At 41.5% G+C, this 27,643-nt stretch overlaps 1 protein-coding gene and 1 long non-coding RNA gene across 2 annotated transcripts in view; one reads left to right on the top strand and one right to left on the bottom strand.

Annotated features, from left to right (window-relative positions):
* The window catches only part of grk3 (G protein-coupled receptor kinase 3), a 349,456-nt gene that overhangs the window by 74,860 nt on the left and 246,953 nt on the right, over positions 1-27,643 (bottom strand). Inside the window, exons 12-13 of the mRNA XM_069932852.1 lie at positions 14,224-14,318; positions 13,010-13,117 (exon numbers count right to left, since the gene is read on the bottom strand). Coding sequence (XP_069788953.1) covers positions 13,010-13,117; positions 14,224-14,318 — 203 coding nt within the window. The remainder of the gene's footprint in view (positions 1-13,009; positions 13,118-14,223; positions 14,319-27,643) is intronic.
* LOC138761162 (uncharacterized) overlaps positions 1-27,643 on the top strand; it is a 174,747-nt gene that overhangs the window by 136,651 nt on the left and 10,453 nt on the right. The window lies entirely within an intron of this gene.

Genomic DNA, 27,643 nt, shown 5'->3' with positions numbered 1-27,643 from the left:
AGGATATCACCAGATTTAAGTGCACCCAGTGGACGTTCGAAAAGTGGCCTATTTGATTTTTTGCGCTGGCCCTTTGGCCTCAAATACGCAGCGCAAACTGTTCTACAGCTGATGAATGTCATGGGCAAAGACTTGGACTTTGTGTTTATCTACCTTGACGACATTCTTATTGCCAGCCCAGACGTTCAGTCGCACAAACTCCATTTGTCATATTTTGGCATTTGGAGGAATATGGCCTCACGGTGAACCCCGCTAAGTGTCAATTCAACCTCACCACCAATGATTTCTTGGAACATCATATAACACCTGAGGGGGCAAAGCCCCTTTTGCAGAAGGTGGACCCCATCCAGCACTTCCCCAGACCGGCCATGGCTAAAGGGCTTCAGGAATTTCTGGGTATGGTGATGTTTTATCACTGTTTCGTTCTGGCTGCTTCTTACATGTTGAGCCCTCTGCATTGCTCCAGGGCAGGCCTAAGGACATTCAATGGACCCCAGAAGCTGACTCTGTATTTAAGGAGGCCAAGGCTGCACTCATGGATACTACATTGCTGTTGCATCCTGATACTATGGCCTCATTGCCATTCACAGTGGATGCCTCTGATAGGGCAGTCGGTGCTGTGTTGGAACAGTTCATTGGCACCCTCTAGCCTTTTTTTTATCATGCACCTCAGACCACCGGAACTCAAATATAGTGTATTTGATCGGGAACTGTTGGCCCTTCATTTAGCATTGAGACATTTCCAATAATATGCTGGAGGGCAAACTGTTTACAGCATATACAGACCATAGGCATCTGACATTTGCCTTTAAAAAGATTTCTGATCCGTGAACCACCAGACAACAGTTTAAGACCTTTCATCTCAGAAAAATTCACCATGGACATCCAGCATTTGGTGGGGAAGACAAAACTTTGTGGCTGACGCATTGTCCCGACCTTCCATCTGTACACTTTGTGGTGGCTTTAATGTGGAGAAATTGGCCCAAGACCAGTTGGTAGATCAGGATGTGCAGACTTACCAGACAGCAACCACAGGGTTGAAAGTGACAGATTTTCAACCACACCCACAGGGCCTCACGTTATTGTGTGACACTTCCACCAGTCTACCCTGGCCCATTCTCCCACTATCCTGGTGATGGCGCCTATTTGACCATCCATGCCTTTCCCATCCCTCTGTTACAGCCATGGTGTGCCTCAAATTTGTCTGGCATGGGCTGAGAAGATACGTCATGCTGTAGGCCAGGTCCTGTATGGCCTATCAGCAGTTCAAGATTCATAGATGTTCAAAGCCCCCAGTGCAAAACTTTTCTCCCGTGCACCGCCGGTTTGATCACATGCACGTCAATCTGATTGGTCGTCTACCAGTAAGCAGGGACATGAGGTAGGTCTCACTGTGGTCGACCGTCTTATGCGATGGCCGGAAGCCATTCCTCTCCCCGCCAGTGATGCCGAAACCCGTGCCCATCAACCACTGGGTGGCGAAATTTGGTGTTCTCATCCACATCACGTGGGGCCCAGTTTATGTCATCCTTATGGGCTGACTTGGCGGATTTCTGTGGAAGTCAATTACATCATACCACTGCCAATCAACCACAGTCGAACATGTTGGTTAAACACTTCCACAGACACTGTAAGTCTGCCTTGAAAGCCAGACTCATATGCCCCAATTGGGTACTACTGGGGATAAGGACTAAGCTGAAGGAAGATTTACCCGCTTCATCAGCAGAAATGGTTTATGGTGCCCCTCCAACTGTTCCAGGTGACCTGCACTTTGACTGACCAGACGTGGATTTAGATAAGTTTAATATTCTGCAGAGACTTCAAGACTGCGTGGCTGCATGAAACCCTCCTCCAGCGAGATGCCATGGTGATCCACCTTCCCATGTTCCTGAGGTCCTACATTCGGCAGAGCATGTATTTGTCCATCGGCAGGGACAAGGCACTCCACTACGAAGGCCATATGAAGGATCTTTCAAGGTTTTGTAATGTTATAATGTGGTGTTCACATTGGACATTGGCGGGAGAATGGACTTATTCATGGTGGAGCGTTAAAGCCTGCACACTTGGGACTTATCATTACCTGTGCTGTATCCTTCCCTAAGGTGTAGAGGTTGTCCTCCCAAGTCTACTGCATGTGCATGTTTTAAAGGCGATTCGGGGGGGGGGGGGGTGGTTGTGGCCCAGGATGGGCCGAATTGCTGCGGTGTATTCACCGCAATACAGCACAAGTTTCTCTTGTGTCTTGGTGTGAGCTTGCAGGCGCCTCAGATTGAAGAGACTGCCATCCGTGCGGTACCGGATGTAAACAGCGTCTTCATTGTTGGGGTCTTTCATGGCTTGGTTCAGCATCATGCTGAAGAAGATTGAAAAGAGGGTTGGTGCGAGAACACAGCCTTGCTTCACGCCATTGTTAATGGAGAAGGGTTCAGAGAGCTCATTGCTGTATCTGACCCGACCTTGTTGGTTTTCGTGCAGTTGGATAATCATGTTGAGGAACTTTGGGGGACATCCGATGCGCTCTAGTATTTGCCAAAGCCCTTTCCTGCTCACGGTGTCGAAGGCTTTGGTGAGGTCAACAAAGGTGATGTAGAGTCCTTTGTTTTGTTCTCTGCACTTTTCTTGGAGCTGTCTGAGGGCAAAGACCATGTCAGTGGTTCCTCTGCGCGAAAGTCGCACTGTGATTCTGGGAGAATATTCTCGGCGACACTAGGTATTATTCTATTTAGTATAGATAAATAGATACAGCAATGAGCTCTCTGAACCCTTCTCCATTAACAATGGCGTGAAGCAAGGCTGTGTTCTCACACCAACCCTCTTTTCAATCTTCTTCAGCATGATGCTGAACCAAGCCATGAAAGACCCCAACAATGAAGACGCTGTTTACATCCGGTACCGCACGGATGGCAGTCTCTTCAATCTGAGGCGCCTGCAAGCTCACACCAAGACACAAGAGAAACTTGTCCGTGAACTACTCTTTGCAGATGATGCCGCTTTAGTTGCCCATTCAGAGCCAGCTCTTCAGCGCTTGACGTCTTGCTTTGCGGAAACTGCCAAAATGTTTGGCCTGGAAGTCAGCCTGAAGAAAACTGAGGTCCTCCATCAGCCAGCTCCCCACCATGTCTACCAGCCCCCCCACATCTCCATCGGGCACACAAAACTCAAAACGGTCAACCAGTTTACCTATCTCGGCTGCACCATTTCATCAGATGCAAGGATCGACAATGAGATAGACAACAGACTCGCCAAGGCAAATAGCGCCTTTGGAAGACTACACAAAAGAGTCTGGAAAAACAACCAACTGAAAAACCTCACAAAGATAAGCGTATACAGAGCCGTTGTAATACCCACACTCCTGTTCGGCTCCGAATCATGGGTCCTCTACCGGCACCACCTACGGCTCCTAGAACGCTTCCACCAGCGTTGTCTCCGCTCCATCCTCAACATCCATTGGAGCGCTTACACCCCTAACGTCGAAGTACTCGAGATGGCAGAGGTCGACAGCATCGAGTCCACGCTGCTGAAGATCCAGCTGCGCTGGATGGGTCACGTCTCCAGAATGGAGGACCATCGCCTTCCCAAGATCGTGTTATATGGCGAGCTCTCCATTGGCCACCGTGACAGAGGTGCACCAAAGAAAAGGTACAAGGACTGCCTAAAGAAATCTCTTGGTGCCTGCCACATTGACCACCGCCAGTGGGCTGATAACGCCTCAAACCGTGCATCTTGGCGCCTCACAGTTTGGCGAGCAGCAACCTCCTTTGAAGAAGACCGCAGAGCCCACCTCACTGACAAAAGGCAAAGGAGGAAAAACCCAACACCCAACCCCAACCAACCAATTTTCCCTTGCAACCGCTGCAATCGTGTCTGCCTGTCCCGCATCGGACTTGTCAGCCACAAACGAGCCTGCAGCTGACGTGGACTTTTTACCCCCTCCATAAATCTTCGTCCGCGAAGCCAAGCCAAAGAAGATTCACCAGAGAAGATGGTGTGGGGCCTCCAAAGTCTTGAGGCTTTCATAAATTAGATCAGCCACGATCGTATTGAATGGCGGAGCAGGCTCGATGGGCCATTTTTGGCCTACTCCTGTTCCTACTTCGTATGTTCCTATGAGGCAGAAACACGCACTGTCGGGATGCTTTGCCGACACGACGTAATGTCACTTCTGATTTCAGATTTCCGAACCGGAAATGACGTAAAAGAGGGCAGATCGCATGATAAAAGGCATTCTACCGAGAACTTTGAGTAGTGAGCATTTATTTGATAGTGCTGCTGTGGCAGATGCCACAACTGGTTAAAAAAAAACAATAGTCCATTAACATCAACCATTCTGCCTTCGGAGCACGGGTGGAAATTGGAGCAGTAGGAAAATTGAAAGGCTTAGATTTTAGATTTATTGTCAGAGTACATACATGATGTCACATACAACCCTGAGATTCTTTTTCCTATGGGTGAAGCAGAATTATCACTTATGATGGTGAAAAAAACTGTACTTAATGTATACATGTAAAGAAATAAAGAAATATAAATAAACTGTGCAATACAGAGAAAGAAAATCAATAAAGTTCACAGGTAAGAGTCCTTAAATGAGTCCCTCATTGAGTTTATTCTGAGGAGTCTAATGGTAGATGGGTAGCAGCTGTTCCTGACCTGGTGGAGTGAATCTTGTGGCACATTTTTCTCTTTCCTGATGGCAGCAGGTGGCGTGGATCTTTGCTAATTGCTGCTGCTCTCTGATAGCAGTGTTCCCTGGAGATGTTCTCGATGGTGTGGAGAGTTTTGCCAGTGATGTCCTGGGCTGTGCCCACTACCTTTTGCAGGGCTCTATGCTTGGGGGTATTGGTGACCCCATATCAGACTGTGATGCAGCTGGTCAGCACACTTTCAACCACACATCTGTAGAAATTTGTCAGAGTTTGCAATGTCATACCAAACCTCCACACACTCCTGAGGAAGTAGAGGCACTTTCTTCATGATGCTATTTAGTGTGTTGGGTCCAAAAAAGATCTCCTGAGATAATGATTCCCAAGAACTTAAATTGGTTCACTCTCTCAATCCCAATGATCACTGGATTGTACACCTTTAATTTTCCCTTCTTGATGGTTTTGGTGACATTGAGTGAGAGGTTGTTGTTGGTGCACCATTCAGCCAGGTTTTCAATTTCCCTCCTGTATGTTGACTCATCATCCCTTTATACAACCCACTACTGTGGTATCATCAGCAAATCTGTAGATGGCGATGTTGTTGTTTGGAGCTACACACACATAGGTGTAGAGCAAGTAGAGTAAGAGGTTAAGAATGTAGCCCTATGGTGCTCCAGTGCTGAGGGGGATTGTGGAGGAGGTGTTCTTCCCAATCCTCACTGATTGTGGTCTGGAGGTGAGGAAATCCAGGATCCAGTTATACAGTTATTGCCATGTACATGGATATACAATGAAAAATTATTGTTCTGCGTGCTTTCAAGGCATGTCAATCTATCGCTGACAGGTGGTGCAAAATAAAACAAAAGTGCAGAGTCCAGCCTTACAGAGATAAAGTTCTGTTGAAACAGTGCAAGGAAAACATCATTTTACTAATGAGCGGCACATCCAATAGTCTGATAAGAGCAGGGAAGAAAGAAACTCCAGCAGCCATAGGAAGAACAAACTCTTCAGATAGCACTGGAAGATAGAACAGGATTAAACCTATTTAGTTGGAGCCCAGGTTTGATCAATGAATTAGTGATATGTTTACAGGTGAATTAATTCAATTAATAAATACAGAGGCTCTTAGATCAAGAATATGAGTTCTTGTAGATGTTTATACTGTACAAATAATGCCCTAGGTAGAAGAATGCAGAACATCTGAGCAAAATGTCCCACTGTAACCTTCTCCAGCAATTGTTTTATAAATTACAAATTGACCCCCAGAGCCTCCTAAATGCATCATGACTTTTGTTGATTATGGGTGTCCAGATACCATCAGGCACTTTGCATCCCATTTCAAACAGGAGCTGAATCAAAGATAATCTATTTTACAACAACATCATGACATCAAAACTGAACAATAATTTTCCTACCTTATAGCTACACGTATAAATTTTGCAGCAAGGGTCAATAAACAATAATTATAAACGCATGCAAACTTGCTGTCACAGGTGTTGGGGAGGTATTTTACTGAAGACTGAATGTGGTATTGAGTTACAAAGACATCATACCCATTGTGGACCTCACAAGGATTTTGCAGCATTAACAATTGAGATACACTTCAATTGTTAATTGGACAGCACAATTAGTGTAGCACTTACTGCAACACTATTACAGTGGTAGCGACCTGGATTCCAATCCAGTGCTGTTTGAAAGGAGTTTAAGCATTCTCCCAGACTCTGCATGGGTTTCTTCCAGTCACTCTGGTTTCCTCACACATTTCAAAACATACAGAGGATGTAGTTAATTGGAGTATTTAGGTAACGGGCGCTTATGGGCCAGAAGGGCCTGTTATCTTGCGGTATGTCTAAATTTAAATTTACCTCATCAACATGGAATTTGAACTTTTCTCCACTTTATTTCTCAGAATGCACTACTCTTACAGTAACCATGTTTGATCTAGGAAAAGCCTTCTTGTCATATTTTGTCTTCCTAAAAGACATTTTCTTCAATAAACTTGGTGTGCACACCACTCTAAATGCAGACGGTTAAAGGTTAATATTTGTTAAGATTTGTACTTTGCCTTTTCAACCACCAGGCAGCAGTTGTGAGCATAAAGGTTCAGTGTTAAAATCACAAAAATGCTGAAAAAACTTAGCAGGCCGAGGTACTTCCATATAAAGATGACACAACCAACATTTCGGGCCTGAGCCCTTCTTTAAGGTAACTACTAATAAACAGGTCTGTTGACCAGCTGTCTTCATAGCAAGAGATCTCCTTCCTTGTTTTCCACCTCTCTAACCCCTCTGGCTTCTCTGACTTTATTCCATTACACTTCAAGGCTTTATTCACATCGATTGAATTGAACCATCACACGGGAAATCTCAGCTATTGTCACTGTCATCTCTTTTTCTTTATTGGATTACTCTGCACAGCTCTTTTAAAGGGCAACATCAAACAGTGTTTTACTTCTGATGCACATGACCTGCTGGAGCCTGACCTTCCACATCTCATTTATGAAGAATGGGATCCTGTTTCAATGACAGGCATATTTTTGAAGGGATCATAACTGCTGTACTGAACTCAGAATGAAGATTCCAAATATTTCTGCCTTTCCTTTTTCATTTCTTCATTATTGTGTTCCTCTTTCTTGGAACAGAGAACATTACAACACAGAACAGACTTTTCATCTCACAATGTTGTGCTGACCTGTAAAATCTAATCCTTCCCTACCTCACACCCATAACCTCTATTTTTTCTTATCTATCTATTTGTCTAAGAATTTTTAAAATGTTCCTATTGTACCAGCCTTCACCATCATCCCTGGCAATGCATTCCAGTTTTAGAGAGCTGCAATATTACCTCACGGTTCTTGAACTCAATACCCTGACTAATGAAAGCCTGCACACCATACGCTTTCATAACCACCTTATGCAGGAACCTTGAGGGATCTATTAACATGGGCCCATCCCTCTGTTCCTCCATACTGTTAAGAACTCTGCCAGTAACAATGCACTCCATCTTCAAGTTCAACCTTCCAAAGAGGATCATTTCACACTAAACTGGAATGAACTCCATTTCCTTTCTTTTTTCAAAAAAAAGGGGAACATGTGTCTTCCCCCCACCAGACACATGTTCCCCTCTCCTCCCCTCTCCACTTTCCGCAGGGATCACTCCCTCTGTGACTCCTCATTCACTCATCCCTCACCACAAATTACCCCCCTCCCCCCCTTGGTATCCACACCTGTGGCCGCAGGCCCTCACCACAAATTGTCTCATCTGTGACCACAGGAAATGTGATACTTGCACCCACACCTCCTCCCTCACCACCATATGGAGCCCCAAACACTCCTTCCAAATGAAGTAACACTTCACTTGTGAATCCGCAGGGGTCATCAACTGCATCCAGTGCTACTGTTATGGTGTCCTCTAAATTGGAGTTAGTGGACGCAGACTAGAAGATTGTTTCATTGAGCACCTTCGCTCGGTCCACAGCAATATTAGGGACCTCCCAAATTTCACACCCCATTCCCATGGTGATATGTCTGCCCATGGCCTTATGCACTGCCAAACCAAGGCTGGAAGCAAATTGGAGAACAATACCTACGATTCCATCTGGGCACTTTTCAATCTGATGGCATTAATATCGACCTCCAGTTTCTGTTTGGCATTCCCTGACTTTTCTCTCCTTGACCCTCTGTCTCCTTTCCACCAGCTCTCACCCCCTCCCCTCTCCATTCAGAGAGCTATCCCCGCCCTCTTTTTTTATCCCCTCTATCACTTTTTTTTTCTCCTATGCCCTCCCACACATATCCACCTTTGTCCTCTTGCCTGTTGGGTCTGTGCTCCTCCTCCTTCCCCTTCTTACCTTCTCCTATATTTTTATTGATATTTTGTTGAGTTTTCTGGGCTTTTGAAACTGAGACAAGCCTTAGAGGTTAGAGGTATACTTTTAGCCTAAATTGGAGTATAAAATTAAAGTTGCATGTCAGTGGATTGAATGAAGCAGAGATTGTAAACCAACTCTCAGGTAGAGATAACAAGAAATCTGCTAGGTATGCTCATGAAGAGTTTTTCAATGAAATACATCACCTTGAAAGTATCTGTAGTGTACATCCACATCCCTGTGTTCTGCTGCATCAACATGAAAGTTTATTGAAGTAGCCGACAAGTGCAAATATCTTTATCTTTGCAGTGTAATGAGGAGAGGCCCTTGTTTCCCTTCACATCAAGAAAGATATCAATAAGATGGAAAGAGTGCAAAGAAAATTTACTAAGATGTTGCCCGGAATTCAGGATTTGAGTTACAGGGAAAGGTTAAACAAGTTAGGACTTTATTCCCTGGAGCTTAGAAGAAGGAAGGGTGATTTGGTAGAGGTATTTAAAATTATGAGGGGGATAGATAGAGTAAATGTAGATAGGCTTTTTCCACTGAGGATAGGTGAGATACAAATCAGAAGACATGGGTTAAGGGTGAAAGGGGAAAAGTTTAGGGGGAACTTCATCACACAGAGAATGGTGGGAGAGTGGAACGAGCTTCCAGGTGAAGTGGTAAATGTGGGCTCAATTTTAACATTTAAGAAGAATTTGGACAGGTACATGGATGGGAGAAATATGGAGGCCTATGGGGTGTGTGCAGGTCAGTGGGACTAGGCAAAAAAATGGTTTGGCACAGACTAGAGTGGCCGAAAGTGACTTATTTCCATGTTGTAATTGTTCTAAGTGCAGTTGCTGTTGCACTTTCCTGACAGTGAGGAGATGCTGAGTGTCCACAATAGGTCACTAGTTAAGTGAACTCCAAGGAACTTGGTGCTTCCCACACTTTCTACGACAGAGTTTTTGATGTGTAGTGGAGGGTGATTGTTCCTGGTCCTCCTGAATTCCACGATCATTTCCTTCATCTTGTTCAGTTTGTTATTCTCACACCATTTCATGAGATTTTCCACCTCTTCTCTGTTGTGTAATGGATAAATATTTTGGGAAAATTTGGTAAGATTTAGAGTAGGTTACATATATACACACATTTTAAAAACAGATCTTATTTGAAAGACTGAATAAATATTGAAGATCTCTGGAGAATGTTATGCACATTCACAAGTAGGTGTTAATTGAACTGACGTCATAAAATGAATGACCATTGTTATGAACTGGTGCCAGGATAGCTACAAGTACCTTTCTGCAGGGTGCTTACAGGAAGGTCACTCCTGGGTTTTGTTTATCTAACAATAGAAGAAAGAACTCCTGTTGTTTGGTGAAGAAGGTATTTTTGGCTGGAAGTTTCAGTTGGAGAGAGAGAGAGAAGAGAAGCTCTGTCAGTCAGCTTGTGTGTGGGTGACACTGAAAAGCAGTTGAACAGTGCAAGCCAGGAAGAGCTGGTTGAAACTGATGAAAAGGTCCAAAAGCAGTGAATGGCTGGAAGTGCTATCTGTCTGATGTTTCTCTTGGAATAAGAGGAATGGAACTCTGTGGTAGCTTGAAGAAAGAAGTTATCATCTGGAAAACCCTGATGGGACAAGTTTCATCAGCGAGACACTGAGGTGACTAATGGTGGTACCTCAGTTATGGAAATCCTGGAACAATAAATCTCTCTCTGCAAATCTTACAAGAACCTTCATGAGCAATAAACATTTACTTTTCAAGCACCAAAGCCTGGTGAACTTTATACATGTTAAATTCTGTGCACAATATAAGAATTACCTGCATCCAGAGAACTTGGAAGAAGGAGAAGTGATATTTAACAGTGAATCAAATAACTTTTCTTAAATTTACACACACATTACATACATGTGCACTTAGAATTAGAAGGGGGTTAATTTGGGTTAGTTAAGCATAGAGTTAAGTTAAAGTTTGATTCTATTTTTCATGTTTAAAGTTGATTAAAAATAACTTTTGTTTTAAAAACCACTCGTCTTGGTGAATGTCTATTGCTGCTGGGTTTTGGGGTCCTTTGGGCTCATAACAGTAGTGTGACTCATTGTTGTTGCTGATGAGACAAACTGCTGTGGTGTCATCTGCAAATTTGATGATACTATTGAGGCTGGATCTGGCGATGCAGTTGTGCATCAGTAGCATGAACAGGAGCAGGGTGAGCACACAACTCCGAAGTGTGCCAGTGCTCATGTGATTGAAGAGAGTGGATAAGGCAGAGAACACTGATGCCATGGAGCATCGCATGCAGAGAATGGCACAGCAAATGGAGCATTTTAGGTGAGAAAAACAGGTGTCACAGTATCTGGAAAAAGGGTTCATGAGAGAGGCTCGTCCATGCATCTACATTGCCTCAGAGAATTCGGATGAGGTTTACAATGAAGATGTATTCAGAGGTTATGGGAGCATTGAAAGAAAATTCAGAGACACTCAGTGTCTCTGAATAATCTCTTTTGTTTCTTGGTTCTCTTAGTAAAGGCACTGGGCTGGTGGCGCTTCTTTGCTTGACTGCAAGGCAAACAAAAGCCAACAAATTATGTGCATTTGCATAATAATTATGAATGAACCTAGAACCTTAACAAAGCTGATGGAAAATAAGATTTGGAACAAGTTATCAGTAATAGTGCTGCAGCCAAAAGGAACACGTGGATATCAAAATCCTCTGCAAAATTGGGAATGTGAACAGCATTTGGGTGCTTAACAAATGTCACAATGTTATTTTCTATTTATTTTCTATTTGTTTGATTTTGCATTTTTATAAAAAAAACTCTCAAAAGACTAGCAATTTTCAATTCTATTTGTCATTTAAAATAAATAACATTCTGCAATGTGTAGGGATATGTTACACAGCTACTGGCACTGCTGTGATGCTTCAGGAATTAGGGAATATGGGGAGAAGGCAGGTAGGTGGAGTTAGGTCATTAATTAGATCAGCCACGATCTTACTGAATGGTGGAGCAGGTTCAATGGGCCATTTTTGGCCTACTCCTGTTCCTACTTCCTATGTTCCTATGTTTACCTCGAGTGGTTGTAAAATCACGTTTCATGTGGACATCTTTGAGCAAAACTTAGTTTGCTACTGAATTGAGCTAAATGGTTTTTATTCAAAAATGAATGGTTCTCTGGTACGAAGCACGATTGTGAAAATAATTCAACCAATGTTATTGTTGCCATGGCAATTAGTGAACCAGGATCATTTGATGCCAGCCTTATCCAAACATGGATCAGAGATGAATTCCAGAGATGAGATGAAAATGATTCTCCTTGACATTGGCATCAAGACACTATTTGGGATCACATTTCTCACAAAGAAATATTATTGCGGTTGCCATAAGTTGATCTTCCCAGATCAAGGGCATCACTGAGCAAGTTCCTCAGGGCCATGTCCTTGGCCCAACTATCTTCAGCTGGCGCCTCAATGATATTCCTTTCATCTTTAGATTAGACATGGAATATTCAATTCCAATCACAGTTCCTCAGTAAATAAGATAGCTTATATCTGTGCACAGCTAGAGCAGAACATTGAGTTATTCAGTCATAGAGCACTGCCAACATGACAAGTGAATGACAATCAAAGGCATTACTATCGCTTAGTCCCTATTATAAATATTCTGGGGTTGTTATCATTGACCAGAGATTCAACAGGACCAGCCAGATGAATAGCATGACTTAAAGAGCAAATCATCCCTTGTGCACCTCACTTCCTGATATCCAAGGGTTTTCCACAATTTACATGAATCAGGAGTGCGATAGAATACTCTCCACTTGCCTGGATGAGTGCAGAACCAATAACTTAACACCAGCCAAAACAAAAGCCCATTGAATGGCATCTCATGAATCACCCTAAGCATTTATTCCCTTTACCATTTGATGCACAGGGGACTGATCCTGAAAATGAATAAAAATCATTTCATTTCTCAAGATTACTTCAATATTCCGTGTTCCTATAAAACTTAAATTTTCAATACGACTCATATTTCTGACATTAGTAATCACACTTTTGTTCCTCTTCAAATGTTTGAATGTTTCACATGTCTCAGGAACAGGAACTGAACTTTGCCTGACTGAAGCATGTAACCATGCACAAATATGTAATGAAAGCTCACATTTGACCCCTGAAATTATTACTTAAATTAATAAAGATCCATTTATATAAAAATCAATACACAGTAGATTCATTATTTGATGACAGAACACTGAATTTCCAACCCCATTTTAAAAGATGGATATCAAGGAATGAAACTGCAAATCAGAACGTGCAACTCTACTCAATATTGTGGAGACTCATTTTTTGGTTAAATATTCCATATGGACACTTCAGCACTAGCCCTTCCCCCCGCTCCCCCACACCTTTGCTTTTAAACAGGACTTAAAGTTCAATTTAATGCAAAACTTTTTGAACAATCCCAAGGAAGACAAACAAAATTATTTTTAATCACATTTTCTGATTAGTGACTTACCCTCGAAGTAACTTGAAGAGCATGCAGCCCAAAGAGAACCAATCTGCACTGCTGTCATATGCTGTACCTTTCTGTAACACTTCTGGAGCCATGTATCCATGCGTACCACTGCATCAATAGAAACAAACTAAGCTTCAACTTAATAATAAACCCAAGTCATTACAGTTACACATCATATTCCTTTTTAATTCCTGCCACAAAAATAGCAGAAAAGAAATGGCGACTCTGCTGACAGATCAGTCGTGGCATTTCATATATAACACTTGGGCTTTAAATTTTGTTATTCACCTTGGATATCAGCTGATCTCAAAGTGACAGATCATTATGATACCAACAAAAGTCTTGACATATTTAAGCTTGAGAATGCTAGTTTTTGATTGTTATACAGAAGGCATGAAGCAAATGCATGTTTGTTTCTATGATATACTTGGCTTATGAGCTGGAGAAACATAGTTTTGTACAATAGCAAAAATCAGTGCCCAAAGGATAGGATTAAAAGGGAAACATCTTTAGTTAAAATATAAATTATTTGTAGAAATAAATCAGGTTACAAATAAGTAAGAAAGCTGCAAACATGTCAAGGTATATCATATATCTCTCATGGAACTTCTAAGAATTGAGAATTAAATTAGATTTTTAAAATTAGACATACAGCATTGTAACAAGCCAATCCGGCCCAACAATCCATGCCACCCAAATTACATCCCATTATATATATATATATATATATATATATATATATACTATTTTTTTGAAGGATGGGAGGAAACCGGAGCCCCCAGAGAAAACCCACACAAACCCAGGGAGAACATACAAACTCATTACAGACAGCATGGAATTCAAACCCAGGTCCAGTCCCGATCGCTTGCGCCGTAAAGGCATTGTGTTAACTGCTACAACAAATGTCCTGCCCAATAGAGGACCACAATTCAAAGAGAATTGTTCCACTGGGTTCCTTTAAAGTAATATTTAAAATTCAAATGTTGATGCCAATCTCAACATATCACAAGGAACAACCCCTGTGGGACTTTCCACTAATTTTTTTCATGATACTGTGGCAAGATCACAGATTACCACAACTGAGGGGTGAATTTTGGAGAAATAGCAGCACCAGGTATAAAGAGAGGAACAAAAAAGTGCTCTTAAACTGACAGCATAAGACTGATCATGTTCATGTAAATTTGCTCATATTTAATAGGTTAACATGTACATACACACTGGCGTGGGGCTTCTTTTTTGAGAAATCACAGGCAAGCCCAAGATCTGATATTCTCACGTGACCATGTTCATCCAGTAGAATATTTGCTGGCTGCAAAAATAACACCAAGTAACACAATGCAGTGATAAGAATCATAATTTTATTCATAAATTGCACAATTTTAATGCTCATTATAATTTGAATATATTACAGGAAGTTAGGTCAAATTAAGATAGCATGCAAATGACACATGGAGACTTTGCAAAAGCTTTCATTCAAACCTCCACAGATTGCAGAATTTGGAAAAACCACCAATAAGTGAAGTAATGATGACCATAAAACTATGGGATCATCACAAAAATCTACGAGGTTCACCATCATCCATCTGGGAAGGAAATGCACCTCTCCTGCATCTTATTTCAGGCCCACAATGACTGGTTGACTCTTAACTGCCTTCTAAATGGCTGAGAAGGCCACTGGTACAAGGACAATTAGGAATGGGCAATAAATACTGGCCTTGCCAATGGCCAGATTCTCAACAATATTTTTAAGAAGTTAAATTAAATTTAGACATACAGCATGATAACAGGCCCTTCCGGCCCACAAACCTGTGCCACCTAAATACACCAATTAACTTACAACCCCCATATATTTTGAAGGGTGGGAGGAAACCAGAGCACCAGAGGAAATCCACGCAGACATGGAAAATATGTAGAAACTCCTTATAGACAGCATCGGATTTGAACCTATGTCACGAGCACTGTAATAGCATTGCACTAGCCATTATGCTAACCATGTACTTCCATTTGGAAAGCACAGTAACTAATCTAAGCAACCAGCTAACCTTTAGTGAATAAGTGGCCAAGCCTCTGTGAGAATTCGTCTTCATTAGGCCATTTACAATCAGTAAAGCAAAATGGGTTCTTCTTAGAACCAGAGTTCAATCTAATCAGCTCATTTTGTCTAGGAGCTTTGAATATTCCACCGAAAGACTTGAAAATGATCTTGAAAAAAATATGAAACAGGAGTGAATAACACTTGAGTGTTGTAGGCCACATAGCATCCTGCAGGTTCAGCCTTGGCACCGAAAGGGTGGTGTCTATGAATCTCCAATAACTCCTTCCTGTCAGAAGCCTTGAATTGAGTGTCACATCAATTCTGTGACCCTTCTGCGGAACTACTTACCTCCTGTCAGCCTTGCCCTCTGATGAAATATAGAAATATCAAAGGATGAGGAAAGGGAAGTGATGTTCAATTACAAAAGAGAATCAAAATTTAAGTCGCTATAGTTACTTTGTGCCAACTTGAAAATGTATTTCATTACTGTATTGTTTATTTGATGCTTTATTATTAATGGATACAAAAGATATTAGAAAAAAATCAACTGGTACAGACACAGAGATTCACAAGCAGTTCGTGATGAGTGATTTTGAGGAAGACAGAGATAGGGTAGTGCACCACTGTAGTTAATCAGTGGTTGAATCCCTTCTGAACAGTTAAGAGTTCAGATGCAGCAGCAATGTCAAAACCAGACTTAAAACGAGGTTTTGTAAGGTAGGCTGCCATTGGATCTCACTGGGCAGTAAGAGAGTTGTATCCATAATATCAAAACAGTTGAAGCTGCACCTATCTTCTGCCTCATGTTTTTAGTTGCTTCGTTGAAGTCATAATGGCCACAGCTGTATCTGGTATATTTTGTCTTGAAGAGAATATCCTCCTTCATCATTATAATCATGAAGTCCAAAATGTTGTACAATGTAGGCATAATGCTAGTCATCTGCAGAGTTTTTGCTTCGCCTGCTCAATCTTGTGACGCGTTTAATGGATAATTTAAATATTTATCAAATTGAATCCTTTCTGGTTGTTTCAAAAGACACGCATGCTGCATTCCTACCAGGACCACATTGGCCTATATTGCTTTGATCGCTTGTGATGCTGTGTAAGGATGCAGTGCTGAGAAGTAGAGGTAAGTTTCATAAGGACAGAGAGACATTCAAAGATTAATGTAAATATTTGCAAAGGAATTGTGTAAATGCTCATTAGACTGTCATTTTTGCATCAGGATCTGGATGATCATGTGGTGAATTGGATCAACAAGTTTGCTGATGACAAAAAGATAGGAGTCATTATGGACAGCGAGGAAGATTTTCAAAACTTGCAGAGGGTTCTGGACCAGGTAGGAGAATGGGCCAAAAAAACGGCAGGCAAGTGTGAGGTGATGCATTTTGGAAGGGCAAACCAAGGTAGGAGATATACAGTTAATGATAGGGAACTGAGGAGTGCGGAGGAGCAGAGAGATCTGGGAATACAAATACATTAAACCCTGAAGGTGGTGTGGCAAGTGGACAGGGTTGCAAAGAAAGCTTTTGGTATTTCAGCCTTTATAAATCAAAGTATTGAGTACAGGAGTTGGGATGATATGTTGAAGTTGAATACGCTATTGGTGGGGCTAATTTTAGAATATTGTGTGCAGTTATGGGCACCTAACGACAGGAAGGATATCAATAAGATTGAAAGAGTATAGAGAAGATTTACGAGGATGTTGCCAAGTCTGCAGGAGTTGAATTACAGTGAAAGATTTAACAGATTAGGACTTTAATGCTTGGAGCGAAGAAGAATGAGGTGAGATTTGATTGACATTTACAAGATTTTGAAAAGTATAGACAGAGTGAATGTGAATAGGCTTTTTCCACTCTGATTAGAGGAGATAAATACGAGAGGTCATAGTTTTAAACTGAAGAGAGAAAGGTTTAGGGGGAACATTAGGGGAAAGTTCTTCACTCAGAAAGTGGTGTGAGTGTGGAATGAGCTGCATCCTGATGTGGTGAATGCGGACTCGCTCGTGTCTTTTAAGAATAAATTGGATCAGTACTTGGATGGGAGAGGCCTGGAGGGTCTAGGGAAATGATCATTACAGACTAGAGGGGCAAAACAGTGATATAGTGTTCTATGCTTCTATCATCCAAGAAATTTTTCTCAAAGTTTAATTGCTGAAAAGCACTAGCTGGAGGGGAAAGGCTGATGTTCTGGAGTTTTCTGTCAAATTTTAACCTGCTTAACACCTCACAGCTTCCTCATTGCATCATCTCAAATTTATTCAGTGCAATCCCGTTATCAAGATCAGTTCCCCCTCAAGACAAAAGGTTTGATACAGTTTAAATAAACATTGCATTAAAATCAATAGCAAGTTTAAATTGGTAAATGTCAAATTACCCTTTTTCTGTGATAGTTAATCACAGCTCGAAGCACTAAGTTATGAATAATAAGAAGCAATTTCAAAAAGATGTTTCTTTCTGAAAGAAGCTTTCATGTTGAGGTTGGTCCTCTATACCTAATCCAGGAATAAAATGTAATGTAATTAATTCACGAACAAGTAATGAAATGTCTGACTTCTCGATTGCAAGTCCTCTCCATCTTTTCCATGTGATTCTCATTAGGTGCCACTATGTCAGATTATTTACTGTCAATGAGAGCCACTGGTGTGTGACAAATGAAAGCAGGACACCTTGTTAATCTGTCTGATCCCTGCAGAGAAAATATGTTTACAAACCATCCCTTTTCAATTACGATTGCTAGCTCTCCAGGATGTCCTGGATTCTCTGCAAATTAATGCTTAATCTCCAGGGAATGTTGCAAGCAACCTTGGGAAACATTTGTAACTATTAAAATAAGGAGTTAAAAGAAAAAAAAACTATATTTTTGTTCATAACCTATAATAATATTAGCAAAGGGGCAAAAGATTATTTGATTTTCCATCAGTAATCACCCAAATTGGATAACTTGTTTCCCTATTCAGGGACTGCTCTGGTGTTAAAAGAAATGTGGTTCCAGTACTCCATGCCTGATTCAGCTATCCATTGAGATGGCCTATCCCCTTCAGGACAGACAGAGATGCTGCTGCTTCTGGCAAGACTCAAGAAGGGGGTTTGTGCATTTCCATCATTAAGAACTGGTACACAAATATCTCTGCAGTAAAGACCTGCTCAGCAGAGATAGAGAATCTGATGGTGAAATGCAGACCCTTCACCTGCCCAGGGAATTCATAGCCATGCTGATTGACATAGTTTATGTTCTGCCTTCGGAAAAAGGAGTGATAGAATGAAGGAGCTTAATGGTGCAATCTGTGAAGCCTGGCAACTGTATGATTGTAGCTGGTGACTTCAACCTGCCAACCTGAAAACTGTTCTACCACAGTTCCAACAGCAAGTCAATTTTGCCACGAGAGGAGAGAACACCCTAGATTGAGTGTATACCAATGTCTCTGGTGTGTATAAGGCTGCCATCTTGGATACTCAGACCACATATCCATCCTGCTAACCTTGTCATAGAGACCACAGGTAAAATGAATGAAGCCAGTTTACAGGGAGATCAGGGCGTGGCTGGGGTGAGGTGGGGGTGAGGGAACAGAGCAGCACTACAGAACTGCTTTGGGACCACAGACTGGAGCTGTTTCAAGAAGATGGTCACCTACAACAGCTATATCAACATCAATGAGTACACAAGCTCAGTAATAGGCCACATTAGCAAGTGCATTGAGATTGTCATGTAGACCAAATGTCACATAACCAGGGTAACCATAAGCCATGGTTGGACGCAGAGGTCCAGGAACTTTTCAGAGTTCAGAATGCATCCTTTAAGACTGGAGACAAAATGGCATTAAGATCTCCTCTGCAATCTGGTAGGCAAAGCATGCGTACACACAGATCCATAGTCAGCTGATGTCACGAGGTGCATGTGGCAAAGTACCAAAACAATAACAGATTGCAAGGTCCAGAAGAGTGAGTTTCGGAAGCAAGGCAGAAGCTGAACAGGACCTCAAGGCTAGCATTCTCAGGATTGCTGCCAGTGATACATGATAACAGTAAGAATTGGAGGAGATGGCAAGGTCCCGTGATGCAAAGGGAGGAGTAGGATGTTCCCCCGAGAGCTCCTGGACCAAGACAAAGGAAAAACACTTAAAATTTGAAATTAGAATATTAAAAGAATAAAACGAAAGAATAAAGCCCCTATCAAAAGAAGATGGTAAGAAAGAACTCCAATCAACAGAAAATGGCATCTCGAACAGTGTTGAACTGCAAAGTAAAAACAGCCTGCCTTGACGGCATCAAGAGGCACGGGAAGCACTGGAGGTAGTGAGCTCGGAGCCCCAACAACATCGGCCTAATGTAGGGGGAGTCCCCAATGCTTGCCCAGCAGAGTGGCGGGTGAGAAGTCAGCAACTGGAAGAAAACCGGCAGTGCAGTCAGGACCAGTCACCAGGAGGTGTCAGGCCGGCGGAGGGGCTGAGACAGAGTCAGCCGCCTTGATGAGTCTTGGCACACATTAAAAAAATTGAAATGGATATGACCTTTCTCCAAGAAACACATTTAAAGGAATGGGAAGACCAAAAAATAGGATGGGTGGGCCAGGTAATAACTTCCGAGTTCAGCTCAAATTCAAGGAGGGTGGCAATTCTGATAGGGAAAAGTGTTCCAGTGAGACCACAGAATGTGATCACACAGACAAACCAGGAAGATTTGTAGTGTTGCCTTGTCAGATATATTCAGAATCCTGGACCTTCGTAAAAGCGTATGCTCCAAACTTTGATGACAAAAAGTTCATACAGGATATTTTCCTGGGATTGGCAGAGGGAAAGGAAAACATTATGGTTGGGGGAAATTGTAATTTTTGTCTGAATCCTGTCTTAGATAAGATAATAAACAAAATAACTAAAACAAAGGCAGCGGACGCTACCATTGATGGTATGAGGGAACGGAATTTGATAGACGTGTTGAAGCTGAAGCATCCAAGGGAGAGGGATTATTCCTTCAATTCAAAACAACACAACTACTACTCTTAATATGTGGCTGTTAAAGAAGCCGGACTTTTGTAATTTCATAAGAGCGCCGATAATTATGTTCTGCGAGGCCAACAGTACTTTTACTCCAGATAAATTCCTCTTATGGGATACCCTCAAAGCATATTTAAGAAGTCAAATAATTGGATACACCAAAACAATAAAAAAGGAATATATAAGGGAGGTGGATGAATTAGAACAGGAAAATACTCATCTAGAAAAGGATTTTCAAAAATCAAGTTCAAAGGATTATTACAGGACTCTAACAAATAAAAAACTGAAATACAATACACTCCAAAAGTATAATCTGGAAAAGGCTATAATGTGGTCAAAACAAAAATACTATGAATTGAGAGAGAGAGACTACAAAGTCCTTTCTTGGCAATTGAGGACAAAATAAGCCTCAAAGATGATCAATGCGGTACAAACTGAGAATGGCAGTATTACTCATAAAGCAAAAGAGACCTTCAGGGAATTCTATGAGGGTTTATATAAATCAGAATTGATAGGGAGGTCCGATAAACCAGAAGAACAGGAAGGCCTAGATCTTCCCTTTACAGAACAAGCTCCAGGGAAGGATGTGTTTCCACCTGAGTTTTATAAGGAATTTAAGGATTTATTGATGCCTCTCTATATGGAGGTGGTAGACCATGCAATAGAAAACAATCCTTTAAAAAGACAAAGATCCGCTAACACCATTTCTTATGGACCCATTTCACTGTTAAACACAGACTATAACATACTTGCCAAAGACCTGGCAAATAGATTGGAAAAACATTTGACGAAACTAATAAATAAAGACCAAGTGGACTTTGTGCCAAAAAGACAGTCAGCAGATAACATTGACACTGTTGAGTATAATGTATCTGGTGCAAACCAGGAACGAGAGAAGTTTAGCTGTGGCCCTGGATGCAGAAATGGCATTTGACAGATTGGAGTGGGATTTCTTATTCAAAGTGCTGGAAATGCTGGGGTTAGGACCAACTTTTATAAATTAGATAAGGGGCTGTACCATGCACCCAAGGCTAAAGTTGTGACCAATGGACAAACTTTTTCAGCTTTCCCACTGACAAGATCAAGTCAACAAGGATTCCTGTTATCTCCAACCCCATCCGTACTAGCCATGGAGCCACTAGCCAAAGGTATTCACTGGGATCCAGACATGAAAGGTTTTAAAGCAGGCCAGGAAGAACATAAAATCAATTTATTTGCCGATGATGTTCTGATATATCCGACAGACCCAGAAAACTAGTTGTCCAAGCTGCACTCTACTCTGGAAGTCTATTGGGAGATTTCCGGCTACAAGAGCGAAACTTTGTCACTTATTAGGGGGGGGATTACCATCAATACCAAGAAAGCCGTTATTTAAAGTGGTCACAAAATGGGATTAAATATCTAGGAGTCAGAATAGACAATAACTTGAATAATTTATATAAACTAAATTATACTCCCTTGCTTGGAAGAATTGAGGAGGACTTCAATAGATGGATGTCCTTCCCCATAACTTTGATAGGCAGGGTCAATTGTGTTAAAATGAATGTGTTGCTAAGACTTCAGTACCTTTTCCAGACAGTGCCCGTGGCATTGCCCTGGTGATTCTTCCAAAATTTGCTCTCACGAATAACAACATTTTTATGGAATGTAAAGGTAGCCAAACTTTCTATGGAAAAATTGACCTGAGATTACAGTCTGGATGGATTACAAATGCCAGACTTCAAGAAATACTATTTGGCAGTACAGTCGAGATACATCGGCTCACTCTTTGAAGGGGAGGTGTATCATCCTGGGCACAAATTGATCTGCACAGGGTATGTGAGAGATAGCAGAGGACTTTATTTATAAATGGAACACTAAATTGTTATCTGGGAAAGCAGGCACCCTTTACTAAAACAAATCATCTTTATTTGGAATTAATTATCCAATATCAAGGAATCAAATAGGGGCAGTTCTCAAAAACACCCCTGACTCCAAATAGATTAATACCATTGATGGTGGGTAACAAGATCTTGGACACCTGATGTGGTAAAGGCATCAGGTGTGGAGGACTGTTATGAGTGGGGGCAGCTGATGTTATTTGAACAACTCAGGCATAAGTATGATTTATCAAATAAGATGCTCCACTGCTACCTTCAGATAAGATCTTTTCTGCAGGGCAAATTAGGTCCAACTATGGCCCTAACAATATGCAGTGACATAGAGGCCATAATTCGAAGGGGGAACAGACAGATGTTTTTTTTTTTAAAAACTTTATTTATTCGTTCAAAAAACAAATAGTACATAACATATACAATTAACCATAAACATGAACGTTATTTTTTATATATAGATCTAATCAATATAAATTGAAATGTAAATATTCTGAGTATAACAACCACTTATTAATAAAAAAACTATAATTATCATGCAAGACATATGTAATTTTTTCTATGATTAAACAATATTTCATCTCATTATGCCATCTATTAATATTAATCATATTTATATACATACAAGCAATACATTTTTTGCTAAATATACAAAAGCAAGATGAAACTTATCTAATCCCAAACCTTTTGAAAATTTGGCATCCATACCTAAATTCCATAAGAACACGATTATAGTATGGACTATCGTGCCTCACTGCCCGACCTTCCCCATCTATCCCACAATCGATGGGGGCGGGTTCCATCCCATCCCAAACAGAAAAAGTTAAGAGAAGAAAACAGCCTAAGCACTGGCTGTTGTTGTGACAAACCCATAAAACCCTGATAACGTCTTTATACCTTTGTTGTGTCTTGAATAATGTGTGTAACTGTGGTTAGTTAAGTGCTAAGTGTTAAATGTAGGGGGTGGGGAGGGAGGGAGATGAAAAGAACTTGAACTCTGCAGAAAACTGGATAAAATTAACAATTGTAAATTGTAGTTAATGCTGATATGGTTAACATTGACGCTGATAATGTTGATAAATTGGAGGAGATGGCAGATGAATGCAGGGCTGAGAAATTGATCTAAGAGTCAGGGTTTTAGATTTTTGGATCATTGGGTCTGGGGAAGATGGGACCTGTACAGACTGGATGGCTTACACATGAATTTGAGGAGGAGCAATATCCTTGCGGCAGCCTTGCTAGCGTGGTCCGGGGGTGGGGGGGGGGGGGGCGGATTTAAACTAGTTTTCAGCCCACCTCACTGACAAAAGGCAAAGGAGGAAAAACCCAACACCCAACCCCAACCAACCAATTTTCCCCTGCAACCGCTGCAATCGTGTCTGCCTGTCCCGCATCGGACTTGTCAGCCACAAACGAGCCTGCAGCTGACGTGGACTTTTTACCCTCTCCATAAATCTTCGTCCGCGAAGCCAAGCCAAAGAAAAAGAAAAAAGAAAGAGGAAGGGACCTTGAGCGAAAGGCCAGTGGAAGAGGTGAATGGAGTAAAGCCTGATCTATCATTTAGAGACTTTGTGGAAGGCGAAGCAGAATATAGGATATACAAGTGGTAAGGTGGAAGGACTAAAGTGCATAGACTTGAATATAAGAATGTAAGGGTGATGAACTGAGAGCTTGGATACATTTATGGAGCTATGATGTGGTGGCCATTACAGAGACTTGGCTGGCACCAGGGCAGGAATGGATTGTGAATGTTCTTGGATTTTAGAGTTTTAAACGGGATAGAGACGGGGGAGAAGGGGAGGAGGAGTAGTATGACTGATCAGGGATACTATTACAGCTGCTGAAAGGGTGGGTAACATACAGGATCCTCTATGGGTGGAAGTTAGGAAAAGGAAGGGACCAGTTACCTCTGGGGAATATTCTTTAGGCCCCTGGTAGCAGCAAGGAGCAGATATGGAGGCAGATTTTGGAAAGTGTTAGGTAAAAACATCATGAGCTGGGAATGAAGAAGGAGTCACCCAGTGCTGGGCCGTAACAAGATGCAGTTGTGACCTTGTACTCTCAAGATAAGAGTGGTGATGACAAATTGATGTGCAGAAAGCTAGCAGAGAAGGATAGCAACAGTTTATTCATTGGACAATGTAATGGTATGATAATTTACTAAGTACGTATCCTAAGGTATAAAAAAACACCACTTGCTGATAACGGCAGAATGCGCCTTCTCCAAATAACACTGTTAGTTGCAAGTGTTACAATCCGGTAATAAAGAACAAAGAACCTTGTTTTCGACTCAGTCTGGTGTCTGACTCACTCATTCATGAACAAAGCAGACCTAACAAAAGGTGAAAAAATAACAGGGTTGTTAACATGGGTGACTTCAACTTCCCTCATATTGAATGGCACCTGCTTAGTACCAAAAGTTTAGACGGGGCAGAGTTTGTTTAGTATGTCGAGGAAGGATTCCTGTCACAGTATGTTAACAGGCTGACTAGGGGGAATGCCATATTAGATGTAGTATTTGGTAATGAACCAGGTCAGGTCACAGATCTCTCAGTGGGTGAACATTTGGGGGACAGTGACAACCGGTCCCTGGCCTTTAACATTGTCATGGACAAGGATAGAGTCAGAGAGGACTGGAAAATATTTAATTGGGGAAGGGCAAATTATGAGGCTATAAGGCTACAATTTGCAGGTGTGAATTGGGATGACATTTTTCCCAAGAAATGTACTACGGCTTTTCAGGAGCTTCAGCTGGATGCACTTCTCGCCGATGAAGTCGTCAGGGATACTGCAGACTTCCCTGATGACCCACATTCTGCAAGAGGAGCATTCCCCTGCCTTGGCTGCATGTCCACTGTTTTATGATGATAGGAACAAAATATATGATATCTAGATATCTAAAACCTGTCCTAACTGTGCCTACCTGCTGAATCCTTTTTGTTCCTTGAAAAGGGTGGCCCTTTCTTACTTTAACTCCTCACCTCTTACCAGTTCTCCCCAAAGCCTGTTGAGCTAAAGCTTTACCACTGTGACACAGCTCACTCTGACCACATCACTCATATAATTCAGATCACTCTGAATGTAGGTAGGCTTTTTTCAGAGGACATGGGTTAAAGGTGAACGGGGAAAAGTTTACAGAAAAGATAAGGGGGGGATTTCTTCACAGAATGAGGTGAGAGCATGGAACAAGCTGCCAGCTGCAGTGGTGAACGTGGGCTCAATTTTACCATTTAAGAAGAATTTGGATGGGAGAAGTATGGAGAACTATGGATTGGGTGCAGGTCAGTGGGACTTGGCAGAAAATTTAATCAGCACAGACTAGAAGGGCTGAAGGGCCTGTTTCTGTGCTGTAATGTTCTATAGTTTCAAGGAAAATAAACTCTTAACCATCATTTTGAAATCAATTAACAACCAGGCAACAATTGAACCTCTGATAACCCTCTGATTTGGGAGCACACTAGGGAGTTGATGGGACTGTAAGAAAAAGAAATGGAATTGATAAGTCATTTATGGTCAGCGCAGATATGGTGGGCCGAAGGCCAGCGTCAATGCTACATGACCCTGAGACACAACCCTTGCACAAAAAATTTTCATCTTCACCACATCAGAGAATCACAAATTCCCAGTGACCTCTCTGTGCTGTAGTGCTCTAGTGCTGTTCCAACAAAAACCAATGGTGGCTTGTATTACAGCACCTCTTTTTCAATAAGACACACTGCACATTGATTCAAAAGGTCATCCACTTGTCACAAAATGAAAGTTTTCTCTCTCCATAAATCCTACCTGATTTCCAGAGTATTTCTAGAATCCTTCCATTTAAGATTTCCAGCACTGTTACATTCTAGATTTCATTGATCCAATGTTTTTTTCTCTTTCTACCTTCATTCACCTCACTCTATTTACACTCCAGCAGACTAATTACAATGATTAATTAAATGGTATAGAAAGCAAATGCTTCACCCTATCAGACTTGCCTTCTCCCTATCTGTGATATGCTGTGGAGTAACAACCTGAGTCTCAACATGGAGAAGACAAAGGAAATGATCGTGGACTTCAGGACGATTAGGAATAACCACACTTCACTACACATCAACAACTCTGTAGTGGAGAGAGTGGAGTTCCTTGGAGTTCACTTAACTAGCTAACTAGTGACCGAGCTTACTAGTTAAGTGAACTTCCTTGGATTTCACTTAACTAGTGACCGATCGTGGACACACATCCCCTCACTTATCAGGAAGGTGCAACAGTGACTGCACTTCTGAGAAGACTGAAGCGGACAAGGCTACCGGCCACCATTATGTCAACCTTCTACAGCAGTTCTATTGAGAATATCCTAGCTGGCTGCAACACAGTGTGGTATGGTTGCTGCAGAGAAATGGATCAGAGGTCAATCCACAGGACCATAAGAGTGACAGAGAGGAGCACTGGAGCCTCCCTCCCCACCATCCATGTGATCTACCAGGACTGTTGTCTGAAGAGAATAGTCATTTTCAAAATTATTGAGGATCCCTTCCACCCTGCACACAGCATCTTTCAGCTACTCTCATCAGGAAAGAGATGTAGGAGTATCAGAGCCAGCATCACCAGGTTGAGAACAGCTTCTTCCCATGGCCAATGAGAATGTGAACGACCAAAGGTACTACTCACATTAACCATCCAAGACTCTCATATTCACAAAACAAAATTTATTTATTTATTTATTTGAATATATGAATACTTGTCCTGCATATGTATTGTTGGTCCATATGTGTGTTATGTCTGGTTGTGTGTCTACATGTTTTACACTGAGGAACAGAGAATGCTGCTTTATGGGTTGACTTGTGCAATCAAATGACAATTAAACTTGATTTGACTTGACTGTGACTTAAAAGTCCCTGGTTTTCTCATATTATCAGAATAGCTGCAGGACTGTTGATGCTAATTCTGTTGTTCTCCCTTCACAGAAGCAACTTGCTGAATACTTACATAATTTTTTTAATTGCATACCAGATTCTGACCAACTTGTAAATAATCAAACAACCTACCCATTTGAAACAGACATTTGGTTGCTTAAGAACTTGGGTCTTTATTGTTGGATTGCAAGACTTTTGCTTTATTCTGTTTCCTTTAACAGCAGAAGATTAGTGTAATCTGTTGATTACACTTTATATTTGATATGATGGGCATATTCTTCATCTGAATAAAATCCTTGTGATTCTTTGGGCCCTTGGTGCTGATCAGCTTGTTTTCAGGTTTGGTGAGCCCATTGTGCTGAGGACCACTTGGGTTTTAATTCCATCACTTCTGTACTTGTCGTCTTTTTTTTTAATGCCTTTTTTTCCTTATTCTCTTGCTTGTGGACCAATCCATTTTTTTTTCATTTTCTATTTGTGCACTGTTCATTATATTTCACCATCACTTTGTTAATATATTTCCCTAAAAGCATCTTATGAACGATTTACAGGGCATTCTACAAAATACTGAAAATAGGTTTGTGCCTCTTGATCATCACTGGGTCAAAGGAATAGCTGCATAATCTCAGCAGGATACAATGATCTCCTACTCCAAGAACACTCCGTGCTGTGAAAAGTAATCACGCTGTGGATAGTAGCTCCACAATTAAGATGGCATTATTTCATCACTTTCTCAAAAGTAGATGGAGCTGGGCAAACATCCTACCCTTGACATTGAAGACAACACTTGCACCTCCTGTACATTGATAATGAAATTACTAGTTCATCTTACTCATAACGCTT

This window comes from Narcine bancroftii, chromosome 4, assembly GCF_036971445.1.
Source record: "Narcine bancroftii isolate sNarBan1 chromosome 4, sNarBan1.hap1, whole genome shotgun sequence".
Lineage (NCBI taxonomy): Eukaryota > Metazoa > Chordata > Chondrichthyes > Torpediniformes > Narcinidae > Narcine > Narcine bancroftii.
This window is presented reverse-complemented; position numbering and strand designations above follow the sequence as displayed.